The sequence below is a fragment of the Saccostrea echinata genome, unplaced genomic scaffold (assembly GCF_033153115.1).
Source record: "Saccostrea echinata isolate AGI-Se365-2 ecotype Australia unplaced genomic scaffold, CSIRO_AGI_Sech_v1 ptg000028l, whole genome shotgun sequence".
Taxonomy (NCBI): domain Eukaryota; kingdom Metazoa; phylum Mollusca; class Bivalvia; order Ostreida; family Ostreidae; genus Saccostrea; species Saccostrea echinata.
In genome coordinates, this window is record NW_026889777.1 from 16,476,115 (window position 1) to 16,500,710 (window position 24,596).

The 24,596-nt window shown below is 31.4% G+C and overlaps 1 protein-coding gene across 1 annotated transcript; it reads left to right on the forward strand.

Annotated features, from left to right (window-relative positions):
* The first annotated feature begins 698 nt into the window (after window positions 1-698).
* Window positions 699-22,194, forward strand: LOC133193573 (uncharacterized). Its single transcript, XM_061329535.1, has 7 exons — window positions 699-969; window positions 8,217-8,286; window positions 16,372-16,552; window positions 16,909-17,126; window positions 17,478-17,594; window positions 20,879-20,947; window positions 21,916-22,194. The coding sequence occupies exons 1-7, from the start codon at window positions 934-936 to the stop codon at window positions 22,161-22,163; spliced, it is 939 nt and encodes a 312-aa protein (XP_061185519.1). The 5' UTR covers window positions 699-933; the 3' UTR covers window positions 22,164-22,194.
* The last annotated feature ends 2,402 nt before the right edge of the window (window positions 22,195-24,596 follow it).

A 24,596-nucleotide genomic window follows, 5' to 3' on the forward strand; every position in this document is an offset into this window, starting at 1 on the left:
AATAGAATACGTTAAAACAACCATCCTAACTAAATTTGTTTTTTTAATCAATGGCTAACATTTGTGTGCTATTTTTTCTGTTAAACAAACATGCAATGCGGAGAGACGCCCTTTTTCCATTAAAATTTCTATTCAATTTGAAATATCAAGAACTAAGTTTAACATTGATTTTTTGACAACTTCACAATCCATGCGATGCATTAACAGATGTTGACAAAATGAGAACTATTAGTTAAATAAGGTACACATAGAACTTTATTATAAATTTTCCAATAGATCATTCATATTCTTTTTTAAACAAATATTTCAAATACCGTAGCTTATGTACATTATTTTAATAGCGTTCGTGAGTAAAAACAAAGTTAAATACATTCCGAATAGAAAAACAGTTTTTTTAAGCTTAGGAGAAATATTGTTCAAAATATTTCAGTTTTTTAATCATATTTTTCGTTGCGGTGCTATAGTACATTTTTTTATTTTTAGCTTTGTTATCTTTTAAATTTAATATTTTATTATTCAGTGAAACATGAAACTTAATTCAAACTGCAAGCTTTACCAACTATTCATTGTTTGACAAATAACTAATTAACACAACAACATTTCATTGATTATCCGTAAGTAATGCATTTTATATTACATTACTAACCATTCTCAATCAAACTATTGGACATGCTGAAAGCAACTCGCTCATGTGAAAATTCACAGACGTATACAGACAGGAACTAAATGGGAATTATTTGAAATATCGACACTCGATGCATGAAATGGTGGTCTGTCTTGTATTTCTTGACGGTACAGACAAACAAATCAAATATTAAAATGCAGGATCAAGCACCGTTACAGTTTCCATTGGAGAAGTGGTGCAAAGGATGGGAACATCTTTTTTCCTAAAAAATACATTTCGTTTAAAGGGAAAAATATTCGTTTTTCTTAATGTATTATTTTGTAGCGGTTAGAACTTATGAGAAGGTAAGAGAAGATTAATTCGTTTATTATATAATAATATAATCATCTTTTAATATGTGTTGCTTTTTATAACTTCTAATTAAATACAAATGCCTGTAGAAAAAAATGAATGAAATCAGCAAACGTTACATTGGACATGCATTCAAAAGAATACTCATGGCACAATTATGTAGAATGTTGATATAATAAAAAAGAAGCAATTTACACAATATTATAAATCATTTCCTTGGCAAAATTAATCAGGAGTCAAAAAGGGAAGCGAGCATAGATATATATAGCTTGGTTAATTTTTATGATGAATTTTTTTAAAAAATAGGTCTAAATCCATATGTACATTTTAAAAAAAAAAATCAATAAAAGGGTTAACAACATCACTTGGAAATTAAGTGGGTTGGTCAAGTGATCAAATCCCGACTTCCTAAATAGACTAAATCATATACCATATCTACTCATTTCCTAGGAAAGTTTTTAATCCTATGGGTTTTCCTTTCAAATTTACTCCTGTGACTTACACAAATATTACAATATTGCAATCGTAAATAAAGATCGCTCTAATAGCCGTAATAAATTAAAACGAAAGGGTTGAAGATGCAAATCGGTTTGGAAAGGTGTTATTGATAACGCTTTGAAGTTTGAATGGATAATGATGTGCTGCAATGATATGGATATTTCGTGATGTTCAATGCTGATGAGAATGTTACTGAGTGACTGAGTTTCTTCCCGCGGGAAGCAGTGTTTATTGCACGAAAAGGCACAAAGTACATGAGATTGGAAGACCAAATAATTGGAGAATTTTTGTTGAGAAAGGTATGGAGACAAATGATTATCTTAATAAACATGACTAAATTTATGCATAACTTTGTTTCATTTAAAGCAATATGAGTTGCAACTTAGATATCAGAAATTGTTGTTGCAAAATTGTAATTAACTGTTTCCATGACAGAAAAAAAAGAATGTTTATGAACCTGTTGTTCATATCTTCGATAGAAGAACTGTTTATAAGCTTTGATTGAAGCAAAATTACATTATTGTCATCCTGTACAATATTGATTTCTTACGTAATACTATATAATTGATTGTACAAAATCCTTTATTCTAAAACAATTGTTACTTTATATCTGTCTTATTGATCAAAAACGTAAAAATTACATACAAATTTATCATAACAAATTCTAACAGCAAAACAAGATTCTCAAACATGCAGCTCATATTGCTTTAAAGATATTTATACCTTTGTTTCCAGTTAACCCTCAAGATCTGGACCCAAAACATGGAATAGGAATGGACTTTCGTCAATAGCCTGGTAGAAGTCAACTAGGTACATGGTGAATTCGTTTGGTACCTGAAAAAGGTGAACTCGGCATTCGGTTAACTCGGCATCTGATGAATAAGAATGTTTTTTTTATTCACACTTAAAAAAGGTTCAATGATAAAAGAAAGAATAAACAGAGTTATCAAATAAGTAAAATTAACCAGAAATGTACTCGGTAAAAATTATATTATATTATTATATTATATTATATTATATTATATTATATTATATTATATTATATTATATTATATTATATTATATTATATTATATTAGTGTTGTCATCGAGTACCCGGTTAACCGGTTAATCGTCGAACGAGGCGATTATCGGTCAGTAAAACTGCTTCTCGGTTACTCGGATATGTTGAATTTATAAAGTAAATCAGTAAAAATAATGTAGTTTTGTTTATTAAGTCCCCATTTTATTTACCGTTATTTAACGTTAGTCTCGACCTAGCGCTTTACAAATGCAATTGATTTGTTTTGATTAGTATTTTACAGTTTATCTAATTGATGGCTTTGATTGCCAAGGTGTTAACAAGAAGGCTTGATTTAATTATAATTACCTCACATTATCCTGTGCTGGTCTGCAGTATAAGATTAAAGAAAATGCCACCACAGGCATCGAAAGCATGGAAACATTTTTAATAGAATGGCTGAATTTAAATCTGTAAGGTGTAAATTATGTGATATGGAATTAACATACACGGGTGGGACAACTAAAGTGCTTAACCACCTCAGACCGAAGTTTAACCGTGAAACCAGCGATATATAAAAACAGTGCGACATTTAACTCCGAACACGACATTGTCCAGACATTTTACTACCATTTCTAATTGTGATGTCCAAAAATAAATTATAGCACTTGGCAGGATTTCTTAGCAGTATCTACGGGTCTCATGTTGAACACTCAAATATTTTTTTTTAAAAGATATGAAGTCCTAAAAGTCAGAATCCCATGGGAAAATGGTGGGATTTTTAGTCCTAACAACTATCCCACTTTCTCACTTGGGAGAAAAAGTGTCAGATGGGATATTTTCTCCCTTTGGGATTTTTTTCTCCCATAAATTTGCTCAAATGGGATAAATCCCACGAATTTTGACAATGAGTCATTTTCTCCAATACATTGTTAAACATGGGGTATATTCCGTATATTATGATGAGTGAGATATAATTTATTTTTTGAACATCACAATTAGAAATGGTAGTAAAAAGTGTCCGGAGTTCAATGTCGCACTGTTTAAAGCGCAAAGCAGCCAACGATTACGTGGTGTTCGAGGACAAATTTACTGAGAAGAGAGTGTGTATTCGTAATATTATAAATAAAGTTCATGTGCAGTGCATTTGTGGTTTGTATATTCTGATATACAAATGATAAGGTAACTATAGAAATCGTTACGACATTACATACAATATATATCACAACTGAGTATGTACCGCGAACAAGAATGCGAAAAACTATCCGAATAACTGGTTACTCGATCGGAAAAGTAAGCGAGTAACCGGTTACTAAAAATTGTCCGATTTGAGAAAGAAAAATAAAAATAGAGCCATTAAGTAAAATTAACTAAAAAGCGCGCAGTCTGCAAATTCCACTTTTCTACAGTAAATTGTATGTTTATACATTTACAATGCAATAGAAACAGGTTTTACCTCCGGTTGGGTTGAACCCCGGATCTCTGGCACCATGTAGTGTTCTGCCAATCGAGGTGAAGGGTTTATCCGCTAGATTTCTATATTGTTCCCCTCCATAAAAATGAAAGTCTTCATTCTTTTAGGAGTGAAAGCGCCTATAGGATGAAGTTCAGGGGACATTTACTTTCACTCCTCAGAGAATACCCGGTTCCCAAAGCAGGAGCCAATTGTAACCGTTATCGAAGTAAATTAGGGTCTAGAAAGATGTATCTGAAGTACACAAGTTAGGATGGTGTGACAGTTATGTAAAGGCTAAGGATGAGACTCCATTAACACTTAAGCAAATTAATTAAATTAATAAGAATAAATTATTTCCAACTCAAATTGTTTCATTGTATCAGTGATACTTGTTGTCAGTAAAGAATTGCGTATTGATACATGTATAAACAATGTATATACAAGACAACATTCAAAATGTTAAAAATTACAGTAAAACACGTTTAACGAAGTGGCGGGATGGACGATTTTGATTCCTTATAAAAGTAATTCGTTATATACGATAAGTTAACAATATATTTTAAAGATATGTTGAATGAAAATCACCTCGCTATAAGCGTCAAATTATTATAAGCGTGATCATTATAAGCGTGTTTTATTGTACTATAATTCAGTATTTTATTTTTTAATAAAATCCCCAGGATACATTTTTTAAAAAGCATGCAGGTTCCAGGGCCACAAAAGTAATACAAGCCTTTCTTTGATCGGAGTCTCAATTTTCGTATAATGTTCCTTTAGTCATTGTCATGTAGACAGAGTGAGCTTGTCCAAATTTGAAGATCAACTCCGGATCCGGAACGAAAACTAATAAGTTAAACACGAATAAAAGTGAAAGATAACAGTTAGAAGGATAAAAAATCTAAAATTCTTTTCATCTATAAAATTATTAATTATTTAATTAGTTTACGTGCCGAGTTAACGAGATGCTGAGTATAATAGGTACCGAGCTAATTAAATTAGCAATAAAATTCACTTTGCTGGTGTAATCATATGCCAACTGTTGTCTAATAATCCAATAGGCTAGATCATGTACTTTAAGAAATTTGTGGTTTTATGCATTATTATCTTCAAACAGAATTGTAAAAATTTGCTGTGAGGAATAAAAGAATATATATATATAAATACCATTCAGAAATTAGGATAACAAAGATAAAATAAGAAAACTTTGAAGCTTTTTATTGTCTTTGAACATACTATATGCACTTTCAAAATATGTGAAGCAAAGTTGTTTGAATACATGTAAACGTTGTTTAGTACCTAGTATATGCATATAAAATGTTCCTCAGATTTGACTTAATAAAGAAATCTGTGATTTCTTTAGAGTTTTATTTCCATGAATCATTTAAAAAACTCAGATGAAAGAAGTACATGTATCATCAAAAGTAGATGTATTCTTGCATTATTGGTTAACGCTAGATGGTACAATATGCAGTAGGCGAACACTAGAAATCTTTCCAAAGTGTGCGACTACGTAGGGTGAATATGTGCGGATTTATTCACTCGTACATGGAATATTCGACATGTGATAAAATATACGGAAATAAATGCCCATTGTAAATTACCAGTGAAATAAATATTATTTAAGAATATTTCATTTATTTCCGTATATTTCACAAGTCGTCACGGTAACCTATATGACGTGAACTATATGTCGTTCTTAACAACAAAGATGCAAACACTACTTTGACACAATTTTTGTTTCTATCGAAGGTTCTTATTCTTTAGTTCTTGGAAAGTGCTGCTAGAATCGTGTGGTAAACGTGAATTGCTGAAAATGTTTCGATCATATGTACAAAATGTAAAAAAAAAACTTGGTAAGGTTTCATCTGAAAGTGTGGAATAATTTTTTCTGTGATATGAGTATAGGATTCTAGCAGCACTTTTCGTAGTGTTGAACTTTTCACTTTTTCATTCAGCCATCTTTTTCTATTTTTAGACGTCACTTGATGACGTTGTAGTGGAGTGCCTCACTCATTGATGTCTATAAAATGGATAATGATAGTAAATGTTTCTCCGACTTTTCCGATTTAACAATATTACAATTGACAAAAAAGTGTAATAGGCGAATTCTGATCTGCGTGCTGCTTTAACATACCTGCTCGGGACCTCTTTTTTTTTTTTTTTTTTTTAGGTCTCATCAAAAAGACTCGTGACTTTTCACATGTTATGCCGCGCGCTTGGAGAAAGAACAGCCACTTCCTACTTTTATGTCTTTGGTTTGACGGTGCACGACGAACAAGAATCGAATCTGGGCCTTCTGATCTCAAAGCGAACGCCCATTAGAATCGAAGAAGAAAGCTCAGAAATAAAGTCTAATATCTCCAACTTTTAGTTTGTAAAAAAGTCAGGGTCGCTTCTCGCATTTTATATATATATTTTTTGCTATTATATACCCTTTTTCATGAAAACTTTGAAGAGTTACTAGTGTAATTTAAGCCCTTTCTGTTACAAGCCGTCAGGCTTTGCTATGATAACAATACTATACATGCTTTCTCGTTAAAAAAAAAATAAGAAGATAATATACGACCTTTTAGTAGAGGAAAGACAGATAAATTACTAAAAATAATAACTAAAAAAAATCCCAAGCAACTGTATAACTGCCAGTTGTAAAAGTTTGCTTTGAATGACGATAAAAAATTAGGTTTAGGAATGCTTAAAGAAAATGCTTACGTTTGGTATTTGTATTCATTTCATTTTTTACGGCTGTATTTCTCAAATAATTGTACTAATATTTCTACTGTTTTCAATAAGTGCTTAGAATGAAATGATACGAGGGCCCGGATTTGTTCGAAAGAGAATTAGTTTCATTAACAAATCAATGAATGATACCATATTGCCGTTTATCTGAAGCAGTTCCTAAATAATTTAAATCCATTATTTAAAGCCAACTGTAATCATATTAGTGTTAAAGTTTAACTGTTTCATGGTTTCTCCAACATTGTAATATACGGATCGATAAATACAGTACATTAAACATATATAATTACAAGCAATGACATGTCTATTTTGTAATACTATGTTTATCGGATACAATCATTGCAGATTAAAAATTAACAAAGTTCAGTCAATGGATTTTTCCTGCAATGTAACAGCAGTAAAAAGCGTTTTTATCGTTTGAAAATCCAAAACACAATTATATGAAATTTTTATTTACTGAAAGTATGAAGGTACAATTTGCTTCGTGCACGAATATGTATATAGGCACAAGGAAAAGATGACTAACTTCATAGGAGAAAACACAATGAGAACAAAAATCGAATCGCTTACGCAAACAGTTTTATTGTTCACAATTATTCGACAATGATTGAAATGCAATAAATTAACGCAATGATATAGTTAATTGCACATCCCTGTCAGTTTTTATAAAGATGCACTTAGCGAAAACATTATAATCGATTGCAGGTATTTGTTCAGTCAGATCTTCAATTTACAAAAAAAAGGGAAACCTTGACTTTAATCAATACTTATAGGGAAAAGAAAGAGAAAAAAAAATCATAAATTAGAAACATATAAATCGAGCACTTTGCATTTTGAAAATGTGTACAGTGAATTCATTTAAAGCTAAGTATATATCAGTTTTTAAAATTTGACATTCTCTTGGAGATAATTATATATGCTTGAAGGACATAAAGTGCAGAGCATATTAAAATGAAACAATGTTCATTATACTCTGTCTGACTCAATATATGAATTAATGCACTATTTCATCCATGAACAAACCGTTTATATAGCTATGAGTAGGGAATAGATAAATGTAATCCTACTTTTGCAATCTACTGTTTTATAAGACTGTCCTAAACTCATACTGTTAAGAATGATTTGTTCTCAAGAGATAAAGAACTAATCATGAATCATTTTAGAATTATAAAACACCCATAGCACTAATCATTCAAATCAGGTACAATTTGAAGACTCTCTCATTTTTGAGGAATGAAAAAGGTGAAGATAACTTTAAAACCAAAAATTAAAAAAAAAAAACAAAAAAAAAAACTCATAAGTACTTTAAACAAAAGGAATCATGAATAGGGCAAAAAGATATTCCTGGAAACACCAAAGGTGGGATCAGGTGCCTAGGAGGAGTAAGCATCCCCTATATGTACTGGTCAAACCCACAGTGAGCCTTCTGTAAGTTCAAATAAATGTTTCAAAATGAAACATGGAGATGAAGTTTTATTAAATAATCAACAATGCTTAAAATCTTCCTGTTTTAAACATATTAAATCATATCCATATTACTATTTTTTTCAGATGAGGAGTCTATTTTTTGTTTGGCTTTCAATTCTTATGTTCGGACCAATCCCATTATTCAGTTTACAAGGTGAGTCTGGGACAAAAGTTATAGATTATTTTTACTCCATGCTACTCTTTATAGTGTTATTTCAGAACAACTTTTGTTTTATATGAAAATGCTCAAATTCGAGGACTAAAATTATATGAGAAAGATTGACTTTATGTTATTGTTTTACGTCCAATTCGAATTTTTTTCGTTCAGAAATAAGCGTCACCATACACTGTTGAAAGGCTTAAAATTTAGACCTATACTCTGCACTCTGGGCCATTTATTTTTTTTATCTCGCCAACGCCTACCGTGTCAATGGGCTTAGATTTTTAAGGTCTCATTCGAAAGACCCGTGTCTTTCACTTCTTATGCCGGGCTCTTGGCGGAGAAACAGACACTACTTATGTTTACGTCTTACGTTTGACGAGGCGTTGCAATAAGGGAATAACCAGGGGCCCGTTTCATCAAAAGTCGTAAATTTAAGACCTAACATGGGTGTACTTCCGGGGCTTACGCCAAAATTTAGTCGGGCGTAATTTGCGTTTCACGAAGTAGCGTAAGACTAGTCGTAAACAATACGCTTAGTCTCAGGACTAAGTCCTTGACAACGCTGCATTGCACATGCGCAAAAAACATAAACGTACGCATTGTCTACAATTCAACATACAGTGTTGTTCTATATACATTGTACACAATACGGTCACATGTACATTAGCTTAAATGAAAAATTACATGAACTTTTAGGGACCTTATAGAAAACATGCATTTTAAATCTACTTATTATAAAATATTAACTATTTACAACATACCATGTATGATTAAACTCCAAAATTAAAGGTCTAAGGAACGAAATAATATATTTAAAATATTTATTTTGGAATATTTGCATCCCCCCCGGCTCATTCCTCGATTTTGATACAGGTAGAGAGAGAGCAAGAGAGATTCCGTTACAATTGTACGTACTTGTAAATATATGTAACTGGGCGTATGATTGAGAATCGATAGAATAATACAAATATGTATCATCAGGAAAAAATAAAGACTTTTTTAAAATTTCTTCTATGACATAACCCTGTACACCATTCCGTTTGTTCCTAAAAATAGTAGTATTTCTTTTTTAAAATGTAGATTCTTTTTATTTTTCCCGATAAAGAAAGGCAAGTACCATGGATATTCATTTTGAAATTTTCAGAAATTTATCATTCATTGTTTCAACATGAATATATTGTCATACATGGGAGTAATAATTGTAAAATTACAGTCACTTCCGAGTCAAGTTTCTCTGACAGCTGATTCTCAGAATCTACCGAGTGACTTTGTTGACCCCTAGTCCCTTAAGTAAAATCCTCTCTAATTTGTATTCAATATCAGGAAAAATTGACTTTCAAGCAACTGGAATCATTTTCGTCTTTTGAACGTTAACAACTTTTTCTGGACGCAGGTGCGGGTCCGTGATTTTTTTCGAAGGAGAGGGGGGAGGGGCACAGTCATCAGTAAACAGAAATTCCATCTGAGAAACTTGTTGACAAGCTAAATATCGTAATTTTCTTTCCCAAACCCGAAAATCTTATTGCGGGGGGGGGGGGGCTTCAATTCCTAAACTTCATGAATATGCCTGGTCTTCCTACCAATGTACGAACTAAAAATTAAACAGTGGTCCAAGGTCATTTCATTTCACACTTACATTACCTTAGATTTGTACGTATATAAATAACTCTGCAAATTGCCGCGAAGAGGACTGGACCCTCCCTGAACCCCCTCTTAATCCACGCGTGTAAACGTGGAGTAAATAAGATATGGAGTTTTCGAGCACGATAAGTTTTTTGAAAATTAAGCCTACTTGGTTTAAGATAAGTTAATAAATTGGGTTTTTTTTAATTATAGATATTAACCATGCAAAGCTATTATAGAAGATAACTGTGCCTTTGTGGTAAAATTACTTTTTTCCAAAAAAAAATATATGTTGGGAAAAATGGCTTTTTTTCAAAATAAACATTTTTAGGTTTCTTTTCAGTGAATGACACAAAATGTATACCGTGTAGTGGATTTACAATACATCCTCATACTCAAAATACAACAATCAAATGCGTATAAATGCAGGGTTGTCAAAACTTAAGAGATAGTTTAAAATAAATCCCTATCTTTTACGAAGAAATTTATTAAAGTAATCATGTAAATACTGGATGTCAACTACCTCCCCGAGTGGGTGTACCCCCCTCCCCCATTTCCGCTCCCCGAAATCTTCATAGTTTGTGATATTAAATTATGCGTCATTTGTATCAAAAAGACTTCTTAAAACGTTTTCAAATCAGTAAAGTCACAGATGTTGAAATACTCATAGATGTGGATATATAAGTTTTTATTTCAGTTTGGATAAATTTTGTAAAATTAATTGCTGATTCATTTAGTGAAAGTTTGTTGATGTATATCATTTGAAACTCACAATATACCATTTTTGGTGTATTTTGGTCTGTAAACATATGTCCCCTCCCCCTGAAACAGCAAAAACTTTTACATGAATTTACTAAATAACAATTTATAAAACCTGGAAAAAAATTGTTGTTTCATGGAGGAGGGGTATAAAAATGTTGGGGTTTTTTTTGTTTGTTTGTTTTTTTTTTTTTTGGTCCATTGATATCTACAGTGAAATTCTTTGAGTTTTACCAAAAATTTGTTTATCACCCTCTCTTTTGATAAATAATTTAAAATAAATTAATAAAAGTATCTAAAACATTCGTGAAATAGCATATCTTTTTGAACGCTGACCTTGAGGAAGGCGGCAAAACAATGCTTAAGAAAATGGTGATTATTCTGATGATTTTTTTTACAAACCATTCTCTACAAAAAAAAAATCATATTACTTTAAACAGTAATGAATGTGATAAGAAAACCTCAAATATATCCGTATTGTATTGAGTCAACCACATGTAGGATTTCTTTGAAAACCATACAATCAACATCTGACTAAAGTAAAACGTAAATAAAAAATGCCGAGTTTACCATGTAAGACGTGTGTAGTGGAAGAAGGTTGCTTTTTATTCACAGACAGTAATGCCTTTTAATTGATTTCCAATGTTTGCAGAACTAAATTAAATGTCAACAAATATCATAAAAGATTAATAATAAGAATAAAGTCTTAAGTGGATTATCGATTATTAATTAAAGATATCAAATCTTTGATACATAGACGTGAAATTGATTAGACCTCTATTTTACCAAGAAACACGATCCTTAAGATTAGACTACCACAGTCATTGTTTTAAAATAAATAAACATTTACAAACATACTAATAATGAAAAAACCGTCTATTCATTATAATTAAAACGTCTATAGAACTATGTATTATAAACACCTACTTGTCACAAATACTTCTTTAAGTCTGTATAATATATACGTCTATAAGGCGATTTGGTGTAAACTTCTAAAAGTTTATATATATTTTAACCTTCTTTAAGTCTATATACATTTATAAACAGCTATAAGTCTATAAATTATAAAATTCACAGTTGTTTACCTACTAGAAAATCTGTAAGAAATGTCAGTAATAGTGTTGAAAAAAATAAAACAATCATTTATCCTTTTCAATTTTTCACCTTGAAAACATGACACAGTTTTGCCAGGCAATATTAGAATATCAGTAACACTGGAATATCGATAGAAATGCAAATACAAAATTTATACTGAAGTTTTGTTCCTATTTACAAACAGATAAAGAAATGGACAATTTTCGTCATTAATATTCTGTATAATTTTGTTGTAATGGAAAACCACTACATAATTAAAACAAGTGAAAATGATGCAAAGCATCAATTCGGCCACAAACATGTTTATTTCCATATGATTCTTTTTGTTTGTTTGTATGTTGTTTAACGTCCCTCTCGAGAATTTTTCACTCATATGGAGACGCCACCACTTGCCGGTGGAGAGCTGTGCATTTTTAAATACTTTAATTTTCAATGAATTGTAAAAGTTCTATCAATCAAAAATAAATTAATTCATAGACATTGAAATCAGCGATTAAGAATAGGATTATATCATCATCAAATTATCTATTCCTAGATGAGTGTCTCAATGATTTCTGACAAAAAAGACGTGCTAAAATTTCACGTGTTGATTCAATCCCTGAATCTTTGTCACGTGATAATGTTCGTTGAAATAGGCATTTATAACAATAAATGCGAAGTGTAAAAATATATTGTGTCATTTGCAACTGTCGTGCACTTTCCTACTTTTTTCCAATATTTATTAATCAATTTGCCACCGTCAACTGATATCCGGAAAAAAGTATGTTCTTTGTTTATATCTTAAACACTCTCATGTTGGGGAGCAGTTCATGTAACAACTCTCTATAAAACTATAAATTAATAAATATCTGATGAGAAATGAAAAACCAATTGAAACATAAATACAACCATATAGAATTATTAATTTTTAGCAAATTTTAGAAACTTTTATTAATGATTTTTATGAAAGTTATTATTGAGAAATATTCCATCGAACAATGAAAAAAACAACGACTCATTTCTCCATGTGCACATTCTAACACAACCACAAATAGATCGGCCACTCCTGCAGCCGATAACAATCCATTTACATAATGAAGACGGAGAAGTCTTTATGGTCAATCTAGTTCATGCATCAAAGAATAATAAATTACATCAAACGGGTATCACAATACATTAATAAATATGATGTATTATTCTGCTTCAAAGATTTTTATAAGGGACATTTAATTCAAAATTTAATATGGTATAATTGCTAGTCTAACTTCATACATTGATCACACTGATTTTTGAACATTATCAGCTTATTGTTTTTAAACGGGTTAAGCTTAAACCTTCGTGTACTTTGACCGTCGTCTAAATTCCTTTGAAAGACCACCTGTAGGTTCATCGATTTGTTAAATTTGTTATTATATTTGTTATTATAATAACATTTCTGTACACTATGTAGAATGTCTTGATCCGATTGCTGAAGCAATATTGACTTTATTATTATCTCAAACTACCCCTTCCCATAAAACCTATTACTCGATAAACTATCCTTAAGTGTGCACTAAGCCAGAGGAATACCAATACTGTCATGTTGCTATCTTCTGCTCATCAAAAATTCAGTTTCAATTTCTCGGAGACTTCCCTATTATAAAGAAGTAGATTTCAGGCACGCGGAGCTAGAAGTGCATATCTACATATACATATAAATATATAAATAAAATTAATAAATAAAAAGCAAAAACTAATGTTTTTGAATTTTGAAATATTTGTAGGCCATATCGATTAATTATGCTCAGATACGTTCAGCTAGTATATCATTAAAGCAAGGTTAAAAAAATGTGGATGGTCTACTGTCTCTAACGGAAGACCCTTCAATTATTCTATTGTTTCTTTATTATATATATATATATATATATATATATATATATATATACACACACACACACACACACACACAATTAATGAACATTTCAATATCGTATTTAATCAAAAATTGGACGGAAGACCTACTCGTTGCCATTAACGAGATCTCAACTAGTCATTTTTTTTTGGATTTATTTACAAATTTTTTTGCAGGAAATTTCTCGAGATGGTTTTATTGATTTGCTTCAAATTTTCAGGGGCATTACATTATTATCTGCAGTTTGTACTGATATTTTAATTTTTGAAAATTCACTTCCAGTCGTAAATTATCTCCCTTTTATTGCTTTTCAGATGACCTTTTTGTCTGCACAAAACTGATAAAGATTGAGAACTGAATTTTCAGCAATGATAGAAGACATGTTGTTGTTGTACTTCTAGGTTTTCAAATTTTCCGGAAGTATCAAATATGGAAGCCTGATAGGGGTTGAAATTCATGACACGGGATATGAGTGAATTTTGAAAATATTTCTTATTAGAACTTTTCAATTACGAGTATTTTGTTAAAACATATTGAACAAATATTGTGCAAAATCACAAATTAAATCTTTCATGCGATATCTAGAAAAAGAGACTGAACCCTCAAATAAGGGATTCAGTGGGCCCAAAATATCTAAAACTCTTTAGCGCTCAATTTTTTGTAAGGAATTAAGAATCAAAAATGTTTATCTTTACAATCTGCAACTCTATATTATAATTTCTATCCTATGTTACTTAATTAGAGACCATAAGGGGCCAGAAAGCTAATCTTTGACATTTTACATCTCGAAAAGGGAAATATTTTGATTAACGACATTGAACAAATGATGTTTAAATTAAATAATGTTTTTATCAATATGCGGCCTCTTAAGTTTTGCAAAACGATCCCATTAAGGACTTAAAGGTCATGAACCTAAATATTTCTCTTCTACATATCTTGAAAACGAAGGGCCAAAAGACATAAAACTATACAGTACAGGGAATCAACTTTGTTAAATAAATCAGCATCAGCGTAAGAAAATAAGCATGAGCATCCAGCTAGCATCAGGATCAGTATTTAAAAAACATCAAGGATCAGCGTCAACAAGCAAAGGATAGAACTAGCATAACTAGCATTGGTCTACTTAAAATCAGTATTAGCCTACTAGCATCAGAAAAATCAATGTCTTTTTTGAAATGAAAACAGAGAAAGAAAACTTATATTTATTCAAAATATTGACATTTAATGAAATATCATGACAAAATAGTTATATAAAAGCATTTTTATTTATTTAAATTGCAATGCTGTAATTCAGTTCTCTACTTCCGATATGATGATACTACTTTCAGTGGCGTTGACGTAATTATAAAGCAGCAAAAAGGTAGCATCAGCATAATGATAAATAACATTTAACCAGCAAGCAAAGGAGGCATTAAAATCAGCAAGCAAAAGATTTTAAAATTACATTCCTGCACTGTAACTCTTTAAATCCCTGTAGCAAAAATGTTTATCGCAAGGATTTGCAATGATGCAGTATAGAATTTTTATCATGTGGTACGTAATTAGAGGTTAGAGGCCATAAGGGGCAATAATGCTAAATCTTGGACAATTATATATGGAAAAGGAGAATTATTTTGAGAAGCAATATTGAACAAAAGATGTACAAAATCATGTTCTTAGCAATAAAGCCTTTTATTTTTTTGAAAAAGGCCAGATTAAGGACTGGCCCCTAAATATTTATATTCTGTATATCTCGAAAACAAAAACAAATATCTGAATAGTTGTTGAACAGAAAATGTTTAAAATCTTGATACATTTCATTTGCTTTCAAGAAAGAGGGGATGATCCTTCACAATAAGGGCCCAGAGGGGTCGACAGAATCTAAGACTCTAGTTCTTTTGTAAAATAAACAGTGAGGAAGAAATGTTTATTTGAAAGATCTTTTATGCAACTATTGATAGTTTGAATTAATGTTACCTTATTACGTGTCTTCATGGGCCACAAATTAAGTCTAAACTAATATTTTTTATCCTTTAGTTCTCGTAAACTCGTAATATTTTGAAAAGCATATTTGTCATGAACCAAAAAAAGGACCAAAAATTGTTCAGAAAACACCGGACATTATTATTCATAAACAAATATCTCAGTCAAATTCATATCTAATTTTATCAAAATTGGAAGGAAGAACCACACGCAACGAGATCTTATCTAGTAATTATTTTTGTGTTTACTGTCTTCTTGTTACCATGAAAACTAAAGATATGAAAAAGAAATGAGCGTCATTAGTTGAAATATAACTATGTTTACCTTGGATTATAAAATAAGTCTATCTAAAAACAAAAAGAACAACCAAAACAACAACAACAACAAAAAGTATATATATATAGTATATATAACTTAAATGTAAATATAATGTCAACCCTGATTTGTATTGAATGCTTCAAAAATGTGATTTAATATTCAATTCTTATAAGTTCTATTTCTCGACAAATTGTATTCCATAATGAATTTAAAGTAGATAATTTCTTTATACACGAGGGAATACTTCATTCTTCATGTAATTTATCGACCGTATATTCAGCTGGAGTTTTCTTCCTTTCGTTTTGAGTTACAAATGTTTAACTTATAATATCATAGTCATTTTGTTTCATGAAAGAATTTTATGTATTCTATGAAATAAAATATTTTCTTTCCGGAACATGAGACGGGATCTTAACATTAGCTAAAGTTGATGTTGTGATTTTTTTTAGTCAAAGATCCGAAATGTAGATACAGAGTACAACTTCCGGTTGCATCCTGGCACACAGCATATGACGCATGCGCCAAAAATAACAGAACGTTAGTTACAATAACATCGTTAACTGAGATGTATCTGATGGACTTGGTCCTACAAGAGGTTGATTCATTGTTTGTAAATTCATTAAGTTACAGGTATGTTTATCTGTTAAAAATCTTGTGTAAATGAAGAATTTTTTAACTCAATATGCTTTATTTAAAGAATAAATCATTATGTCAGGCAATTATTTTCACATTGAATTATGTACGGATTTTCCGTTTACCTAATCTTGACAAGGAGCACACGGCATGTGTGGCTGGTCGACAGAGAATACTCACTCCTCCAAGACGCCTGATCCCACCTATGGTTCCTGAGGTCCATGTTGGCTTTCCTAGCAACATGTAGTGTTTAAATGGACTTCTGAGTTCGTTATCTTCAAATCCCACATGCTACAGTTTAAAACATTTTAATGTTGCTTAACAAAATATTAATGTACATGTTTTAATTTCAGCCACTCAACTGGAGTGTGGATTAAAGCATTCCTCAGGTCCTCAAACAATGAAAGCATGTTAGAAAATTGTAAATCTTTTGATCCTCAACTTCCCGTAAAGATAAGAGATTCAGGTCCGAATGACATGTTCTGTCTTTACTACAATAAAACAGAGCAGACCTTTATCACTGATGATTGTTCTGAAGAAAAGATGTTCATCTGCGAAAGCAATGATGAAGGTATGCTTAAGAAATCCTTTTATACACTACCACTAAAAGTTAAACTCTTTCAAGGTAAAAGAGTAAACCTAATACAACTGTTTTATATTTGACTTTTTAATTGGATAATACACCGATGTTTAAGACAGTTAAACGAGCATTAATGACAAATGCAAATGACAACGCAGACGCAAAACGCAAATGACAAATGAGAAGACAGCTATTCCCTCATTCCTTATATTGTAACAAATTTTTAATTATTCTCCTTTTTATCCATCTTCTATGTCACTCGGTGAAAGAGGTATTGAATCAAAATATAGCTGTTTTAGACTTTTCTTTTTTGATTTAGTTTATCCGCATTTTGTATTGTAGAAATTGAGGCATGTATGACGGAATCTGCAAAATCAACGCTGAAAGATGGAAGTCCATTTAATTTCTGCAATAATGGAATACATAATAGTGCAACTTCCGAACTTTGTGAATCAATATGTAGGGAGAATAAAGCATGCTACACGTTTACATATATTTCGAATACCTGCATAGTCTACCGTTTAATGGACGATGCATCTTGTTCGATGGGTCGACGTCCCCCTACAACACTCAAACATAAAAGTAAATGCTTTGGTGTTCTATCTATTAAAATGTTTGATTAATAATACTCTATTGTGTTAAATATTCTGCATGAGGCTTTTTCATTCATACAAGACAGGAATACATGTGCGACTTTGACACCCATCCCCATGAATTTATGAAATGTAACCAAGGTAATATTTTTTCATGTCAGATTCTGAAATGTCTCTCGCCTCAGTTTACAATCTGTTCACTTACAATAGCGAGTTATCGGCAAAGGAACAAAAGCTATTTATTTTAAGGATGTCCCTCTGCAGCCATGAATATTTTCTCTTGAAATGATTATTTATTTAAATATCTCAAAATAAAGCTTGAAATCCAAATCGTTACGTGCAACAAATCTCATTTCATGGTTCTCTCTATGACCCAGGGTAGTATAAAGAACTTCAATTTCTTAAAACTCTTTTTATTTACTAATGCCTACCAGGTATTTTACTGAAATAAAATTGGAAGTGTTCTGTGTTATCTTGCACTTATATCAAATGCTATTTACACAACGTATGATTTATAAAATGTAATAAATATTAGAACTTAAATTGAACATAATTATCAAAACATCCTTCTCTATAGATGCAGCGATAACTCTTGTTTTGTGTCAAGAAAGATAATTTTTGATTAACTTTCAACTCTTAAAAGCAAAATTGATATATCTGCTCACAGTTCCTCATAACATTTGGATAATGTAATTTCCCCTGTATAATATAATAAATTGGAATAAAGAACACTGAAAAAGAATTGCATGGTTAAAAACACATAGGCTGCGAATTTAACTAAATTTCTGTGAGTATTTTCGGTTAAAGTCGTACACAACGTACACGTACAAGTGCCTTGCAGCATAACTTACCCACTGATAATTTTTTGAGATATTCTTGATTCAATATTATGGTACCATTAGATGTTCTTATACAAAAAAATCAGCATTCATTACCATAGATTTTGAATAGATATTGAGTGATAAAATTCCTCGTGTTATTCAAAAAAAAATTAACAGAACTATAGTTTTAGCTGTTTTTTTCCCCTCACCATTTCATGCTAAATGGTGCATAGCATGATTAAGTACATGTACATGTATTATAAAATTTGCACTAAAGGTCCATAAATTATTGAAACTCTTAAGTCATACAGGTGATAAGTAAAAGAATGAGATTCAAAACAATGTACCATAGCTTTAACTGCTGTTTTTCTAATCCTGGGGGATGGAAAACCTCAGTGTCTTCAATAAAATGAATAATGAAATTTTCCGGTTAAGTAACCAGCCACATTTTTCAGAGAATGAAATTTATTCCATCTCAGTCTACAATAAATTTCAGTTTAATTCTTTTCTTTAAAAATTACCTAGAATTTTTCAACTGGACATACCACCGACCAGAATTCATTCATCCATGTAGAACCCTGTCTTTTTTTTTGGGGGGGGGGGGGTTGAGTCCAAATTATTTTGCATTCAAATGCTTAGTCTAAAATTCTTCAAAAAAGCCGCTAAATCCAAGATTGTGAAATTGTGCATGCTGTTGACATCATCACTGATGTATCTTGACATTATGTGTCAAAGGTCTTCACCACTGAGTCGAACTACTTGTTTTCTCGACAGAAGAATTTATCCAGTCAAGAATTTTCATCTTTAGGAAAACGCTTTTCACGTTAGACATTTTGGTGTCACTATAAAAGAATTATTAACTGCCATTAGCACCTCTATTTAAATAAGGGACACATTGTTCTAGTTTCTTAAAAGGAAAAAAAAGTTAAAGAAAACGAATGGCGATCAATTAAATAAGCAAACCGAGAACAGGGCAAAAATATGGACTCCCTGAAATATGGACCAGGAGCCTAGGAGGAGTAACCACCCTCCGTCGACGGATCTCACCAGCCGTGATCCCCCAGTGTTGATAACGTTAACTGAGTACACCTCAGTCACAACTAGTTTGAAAACAGTGCTTTAAAAATTGAAGCATTTTAGTAAAAATTGGCCCAACAATAATATGCAAATATGAGAAATACTGAATTTAAACGAAACTGTTGAAACCCCTGTAGCATCAAGGTACTTGGCAGTAGTCTATATTGTTTTAAGATTGATCGTACACAGAACATGCTTCTGCGCAACGAATTGGTTGGGAGATATAGAAATCAATAGCATATGATAATGTAATATTGGAACATAAATATAGGAAGTTAGCAATGGGAAACTTTATATATCCCGTTTAATTAGTCGTTAGTTTGTGTTATGTCTATATTTAGTAAAAATACATAAGTATGTAATAGCTGTAGCAAATTCTGTGGTGACTTTCATTTTGATTTCCCTGGGATAAATCGATATATGAATGGAAAGAATGTTGGTAATTGATATCCTCGATATACCTGTATCTAAATGTCGAATTTAGAAGCACACATGATATTTCTTTTCTCGTATAGGAATTTGTCAATAAATGCTGGGTCAAAAAAAAAAAAAAAAAAATAAATAAATAAAGAAAAACTATAAGGGATCGCAACTTTTGCTCTAAGAAATTCCAACAGCTTGTCGGAAGACATGGTCTCCAAAGAGTACCTTGTTATTGTAAATGAGGAATGTTTTTTTTAATATTTAAGTACTTATATGTAGAATTTTCTACAGTACCTTTATAAATGACTTATCACAACAAATGGAAATTTCCGAGTTCCATTTTCATTGAAGAAGCAGTTTGTATGATGTCAAAAGCCTAGTCTTGAATTTATCGAGGAATGGTTGTATGAAGTACAAAAAGTCATCTTTTGATGCTCTTGATATGGAGAAATATTACGACTGTAGATTTTTCTAAACGTTTTTTTTGGAGTTTTTGAGAATACCAATTGATTTACACAGATTTTTGAGTAGGGTATAGTTCAATATGTCTGCAGTTCCTCCTTCGCAGCAGTATTTTGATGAGGAGTAAATTTATGAGCTTTCTGCAATGCATCTCGTTTCTAATGGTTTTAATGAAGCCATGGAATCAGTATTCCTATCTTTAAAAATCAAATATCCTCAAGCATCCCCTCAAAATTTCAATTATATGTCTTAAATCCTAGATTCATCCTACATTCATTTAATTAAGCTTTTTTCTCACCATGTTTTTTTTCTCAAAACAGCAAAGCAGAATTATTTACCACAGTAATATTTTTATCAATAATTGCAGGTTTCTTTGTACATAGTGCTGACAGTTATACAGTATCATCCACAAAACCCCTCTCCGAATGGTGTCCAGGTAAGTATATATATCTCATGTTACAAGAGTTAAACATGTTAAAATAATCCCCAAACACCCTTGAATAAGAATATTCTTGTACCATTGTCTGTTCCTCTAACGCTGTTGATACAAAATATAAAAAACTATGCTTTTTAATGTAATGTTTGAATGAATAGTTCTTAAAAACAATGTATACAATAATACAATAAAACAACTTGAAAACATGCAGCTTAAAATAACATCCATATTCCATGTTAATATCGGAAAATTTCATTCTACACTAGGAAAAAATAAAAGCTTTTTCCTACTATGTATGTTCACCCCTAGCAATGTTTTATTTCAATGTCAATTTAAGATGTTAGCCAGTTCTATATCATATAAATATTTTTCATTTCCCTTAAGTCTGGAATCAAAGGGAATTTCTATCTTTGTCTGTTCTCAAATGGTGATCTTCGTTTTAAATGATATTGAAACTATTCTTAATTTAATCTCTTTCAAGCTGTAATGTTAAATAAACTATCATTAATTTTTAAAATGAAGGTACAAAGATTTAAACTTAAAATGTACGATGAATTATGGAGATAATGAACAGTATTCAAGCCCAGAGTCCATTAAAAATATACCAACCGGGAGCAGAGCAAACACGGACCCCCAAAAACATCGGAGGTAGGATCAGGTGCCATAGGGGAGTGAGCATCCCCTGCTGACCGGTAACACCACCACGTGCTACTTGTCATGGCATATTGGTCTCAAAGAAAAAAAAACTTTTAGAATAAATAATTATGATTTGTCAGACTCGCATATGTTTGCAGGCATCACGAAAAATGTAAAATAACAGTGTATAAGTGCTGTTGGGAGAGAACCACGAAATGGCTTCCATCCTGAATTCATTCACTTTTATAATAGAGACTCTAGCTAGTGTTGTGACGTATGGGTCATTTTTAACTATGAACTATAAGAATTTTTTCTTTATTGTATATCTACAGAATTGACTGAAGAAGTTATTCAAGAGAAAATTGGTAACATTCAAAAGAATCTTACAGTTAACCCGAAGGAAACCAATCAGTACATTCGCACATTGACCAGTGCCCCAGATGACAGACAATCGGCAAAAAACATAGGAATCGTTGGTGTCACAGTGATCAGTGTCGTGTTTGGAATTGTAATTCTCTCGGATTGTATCAACATTGTCAAAGGAGTCCAAAACAAATGCACACAAGTGAAAGATAAGTGAATTGCTTGCAAATTAATTAAAAGGGCGAGTCAACGACACTGAAATGCTTTCATTCTAAAGTAACAACCAATAAATAGTTTGCAAAACTTGATAATGTAAACACTTAAAGCTTCTGCTGATCGAGATGTATGTGAAACTGAAACGAAGAATTTTTCAAGTGCCATTGAAGACACTTCCAGATACAGTTCTTAAATATTTTCTTTGATCGTTAAATGTTAAATTGATGAAGAATGAAAATAGGAAATGTATGCCTAAATGCTGTTTATGAAAGGAACTGAAGCAAATGGTTTTTTTTTGCATGTTTCTTTGTGCTGTATATGAGTGACTTATATGAAGAAAAAATTCTTTCACCCACTCCTGACTTCCTTTGAGATTGATTGCAGCAAAGTAATCCAATATAGCTAATAAATAGTCTATAAAAATCTACTAAATTTACAGAATTTAGGGTTCAATATTGTGGCTTTTTATACAAAGCTGAGTGTCCACTACATATACGAATATGCCCCGAAAACATTTCGAATACGAGCATTCGTATCAAACGCGCCGATGTATGCATAAGTATGTCGATTGGATTGCTGTAGTATTGAACATTCCTGGACATATACTGATGTTTCACACTTTTAAATGTAGATATTCATATTGAATAATTTTCTAAAATTTGAGTTTTTCATTCAAAGAATTAATATTAATGAATGAAAAATTGTTTTAGCTATATAGCAAAGAAATTGAAGAACTTACATTTGTGAATATTGGCAAAAGTTAGGTGTACAAATGCACTCGCAAGCTCGAGCATTTGTACAGTCAACTCGTGCTAATATTCACCAATATAAGTTCAATAATCCTATTATATGATTGTGTTTCTTATCCAGGAATTAATTACATGCATTTGAACATGAAATGAACACTTTTTTGTCTAAATGTTGAAAAATTTGATCTATTTTCTGTATCTGTTCGTTTGTAATGTAGTTAGTACGAGGGTTGTCCGGTAAAATCGTTTACAAAGCGTTTTTGTCGAAAAATAATGGGCGCACTAAGCTGAAATTTTTAGCAAATGTTTATTTATCATATTTAAGTGCATCTTAATTTTTTGATAAAATAAAGACAAAACTAAAGATTTTATTATGCATGAATGTGCACAGGGTACGGTCCTACAACGCATGATCAAAAAACCATGGTTTCATTAGCGAATACACGAATATTATTTCGTAATAAAAGTATTAAATATTCAAGGTTGAGGTAAAAATAATCCTATTTTTAATCCACTATTTATTATGTCGTCTTTTGTAAAATTTCCAGGCATTTGCTTAATTTTTGGCAGTTTCCCAAGCATATGAAAAGGAGAAGGTAAACGCAACACACGGAAGATGGCGAAGTTTGGTGACGTTTCGGCGCACCGGAGAGCAGTTCGGTTTGATTTAGATGTAGTAATGACGCCCTAAGAAATTTTAAATGACAACAGAAGAAAAAATCTATATATATATATATCACTAGATCTTAAGTATGCAAGTGAAATGGGAGTTTTCTAAGCGGAAGCTTTTTGATCGGGTTCCCAGGTAGAACAAAACATACGGAGAAACTGCTTCTGGCTATAGCTTAAGACGCTGTAGACCGTAGATATAAGATAGTCTGTTTAGTTGACTGAAAGTGGGAGTACTGTCCATAACTTACCGATAAATCTTCAGAAGGTCGCATGTGAGTGCGAGATTAGTTCCTCGACTGTTTATGGAGGAAAAAAGGGAAAATCAAGTATGTACATCAATGAAATCCCCGAATTAAAGTGAGGCTTATCCAACTTTTTTGGCAAAGAGAAAACTTGACGCAGCTTTAGACACTTTGACGTTATCATCAGTGCGCTGTAAGGCGATACCACCCTCATATTTTGTTAATTTGAGCATATATCTATTTGAAATTTGCTATGTATATTGATGAAAAATGTACTAAAAAGTAGTGAAAAGTTTAGAACGCAGTGATGATTATTTTTTACACTTGACAACTTGTCCACGATTTTACCGGACAACCCTCGTACATGTTTGTGTGTACAATTCACAGATTTCTCCATTTGTGACTATAATCTATAGTTTCTTTAAATTTAACCACCAGTTCATCAAATAACCACTTTTAATTTTGTACAAAGCAAAATATTTATATAATCCAATGCCATGTCTCAAGTCACAGTGTTATTCTTATTTCGTCGAAATCTTTGTCTTCGTCAGAGTCTTTATTCTTTGTATACCCCAGCTGATACATTACAGTTGTGATTGAGTTTTTTTTTTTTTTTTTAGTTTTTTTTTTTTTTTTTTTTTGTCACGAGATAATGTCCCTGATAAATAAACGAAATTCTTCAATACAAATAAAGTATTCCTCCTCTTGGCTACTTGATTTTTTACACTTGATCATGTTAATAGCTTAAAATAATCATTAGTGAAGTTACAA

Coding starts and splice junctions, on each gene's coding strand:
- LOC133193573 (XM_061329535.1), top strand. CDS start 934: ATGTATTATTTTGTAGCGGTTAGAACTTATGAGAAG. Junction 16,553..16,908: donor GTAAATTCATTAAGTTACAG/GTATGTTTATCT, acceptor TTTTAATTTCAG/CCACTCAACTGGAGTGTGGA. Junction 17,127..17,477: donor CTGCGAAAGCAATGATGAAG/GTATGCTTAAGA, acceptor TTTGTATTGTAG/AAATTGAGGCATGTATGACG.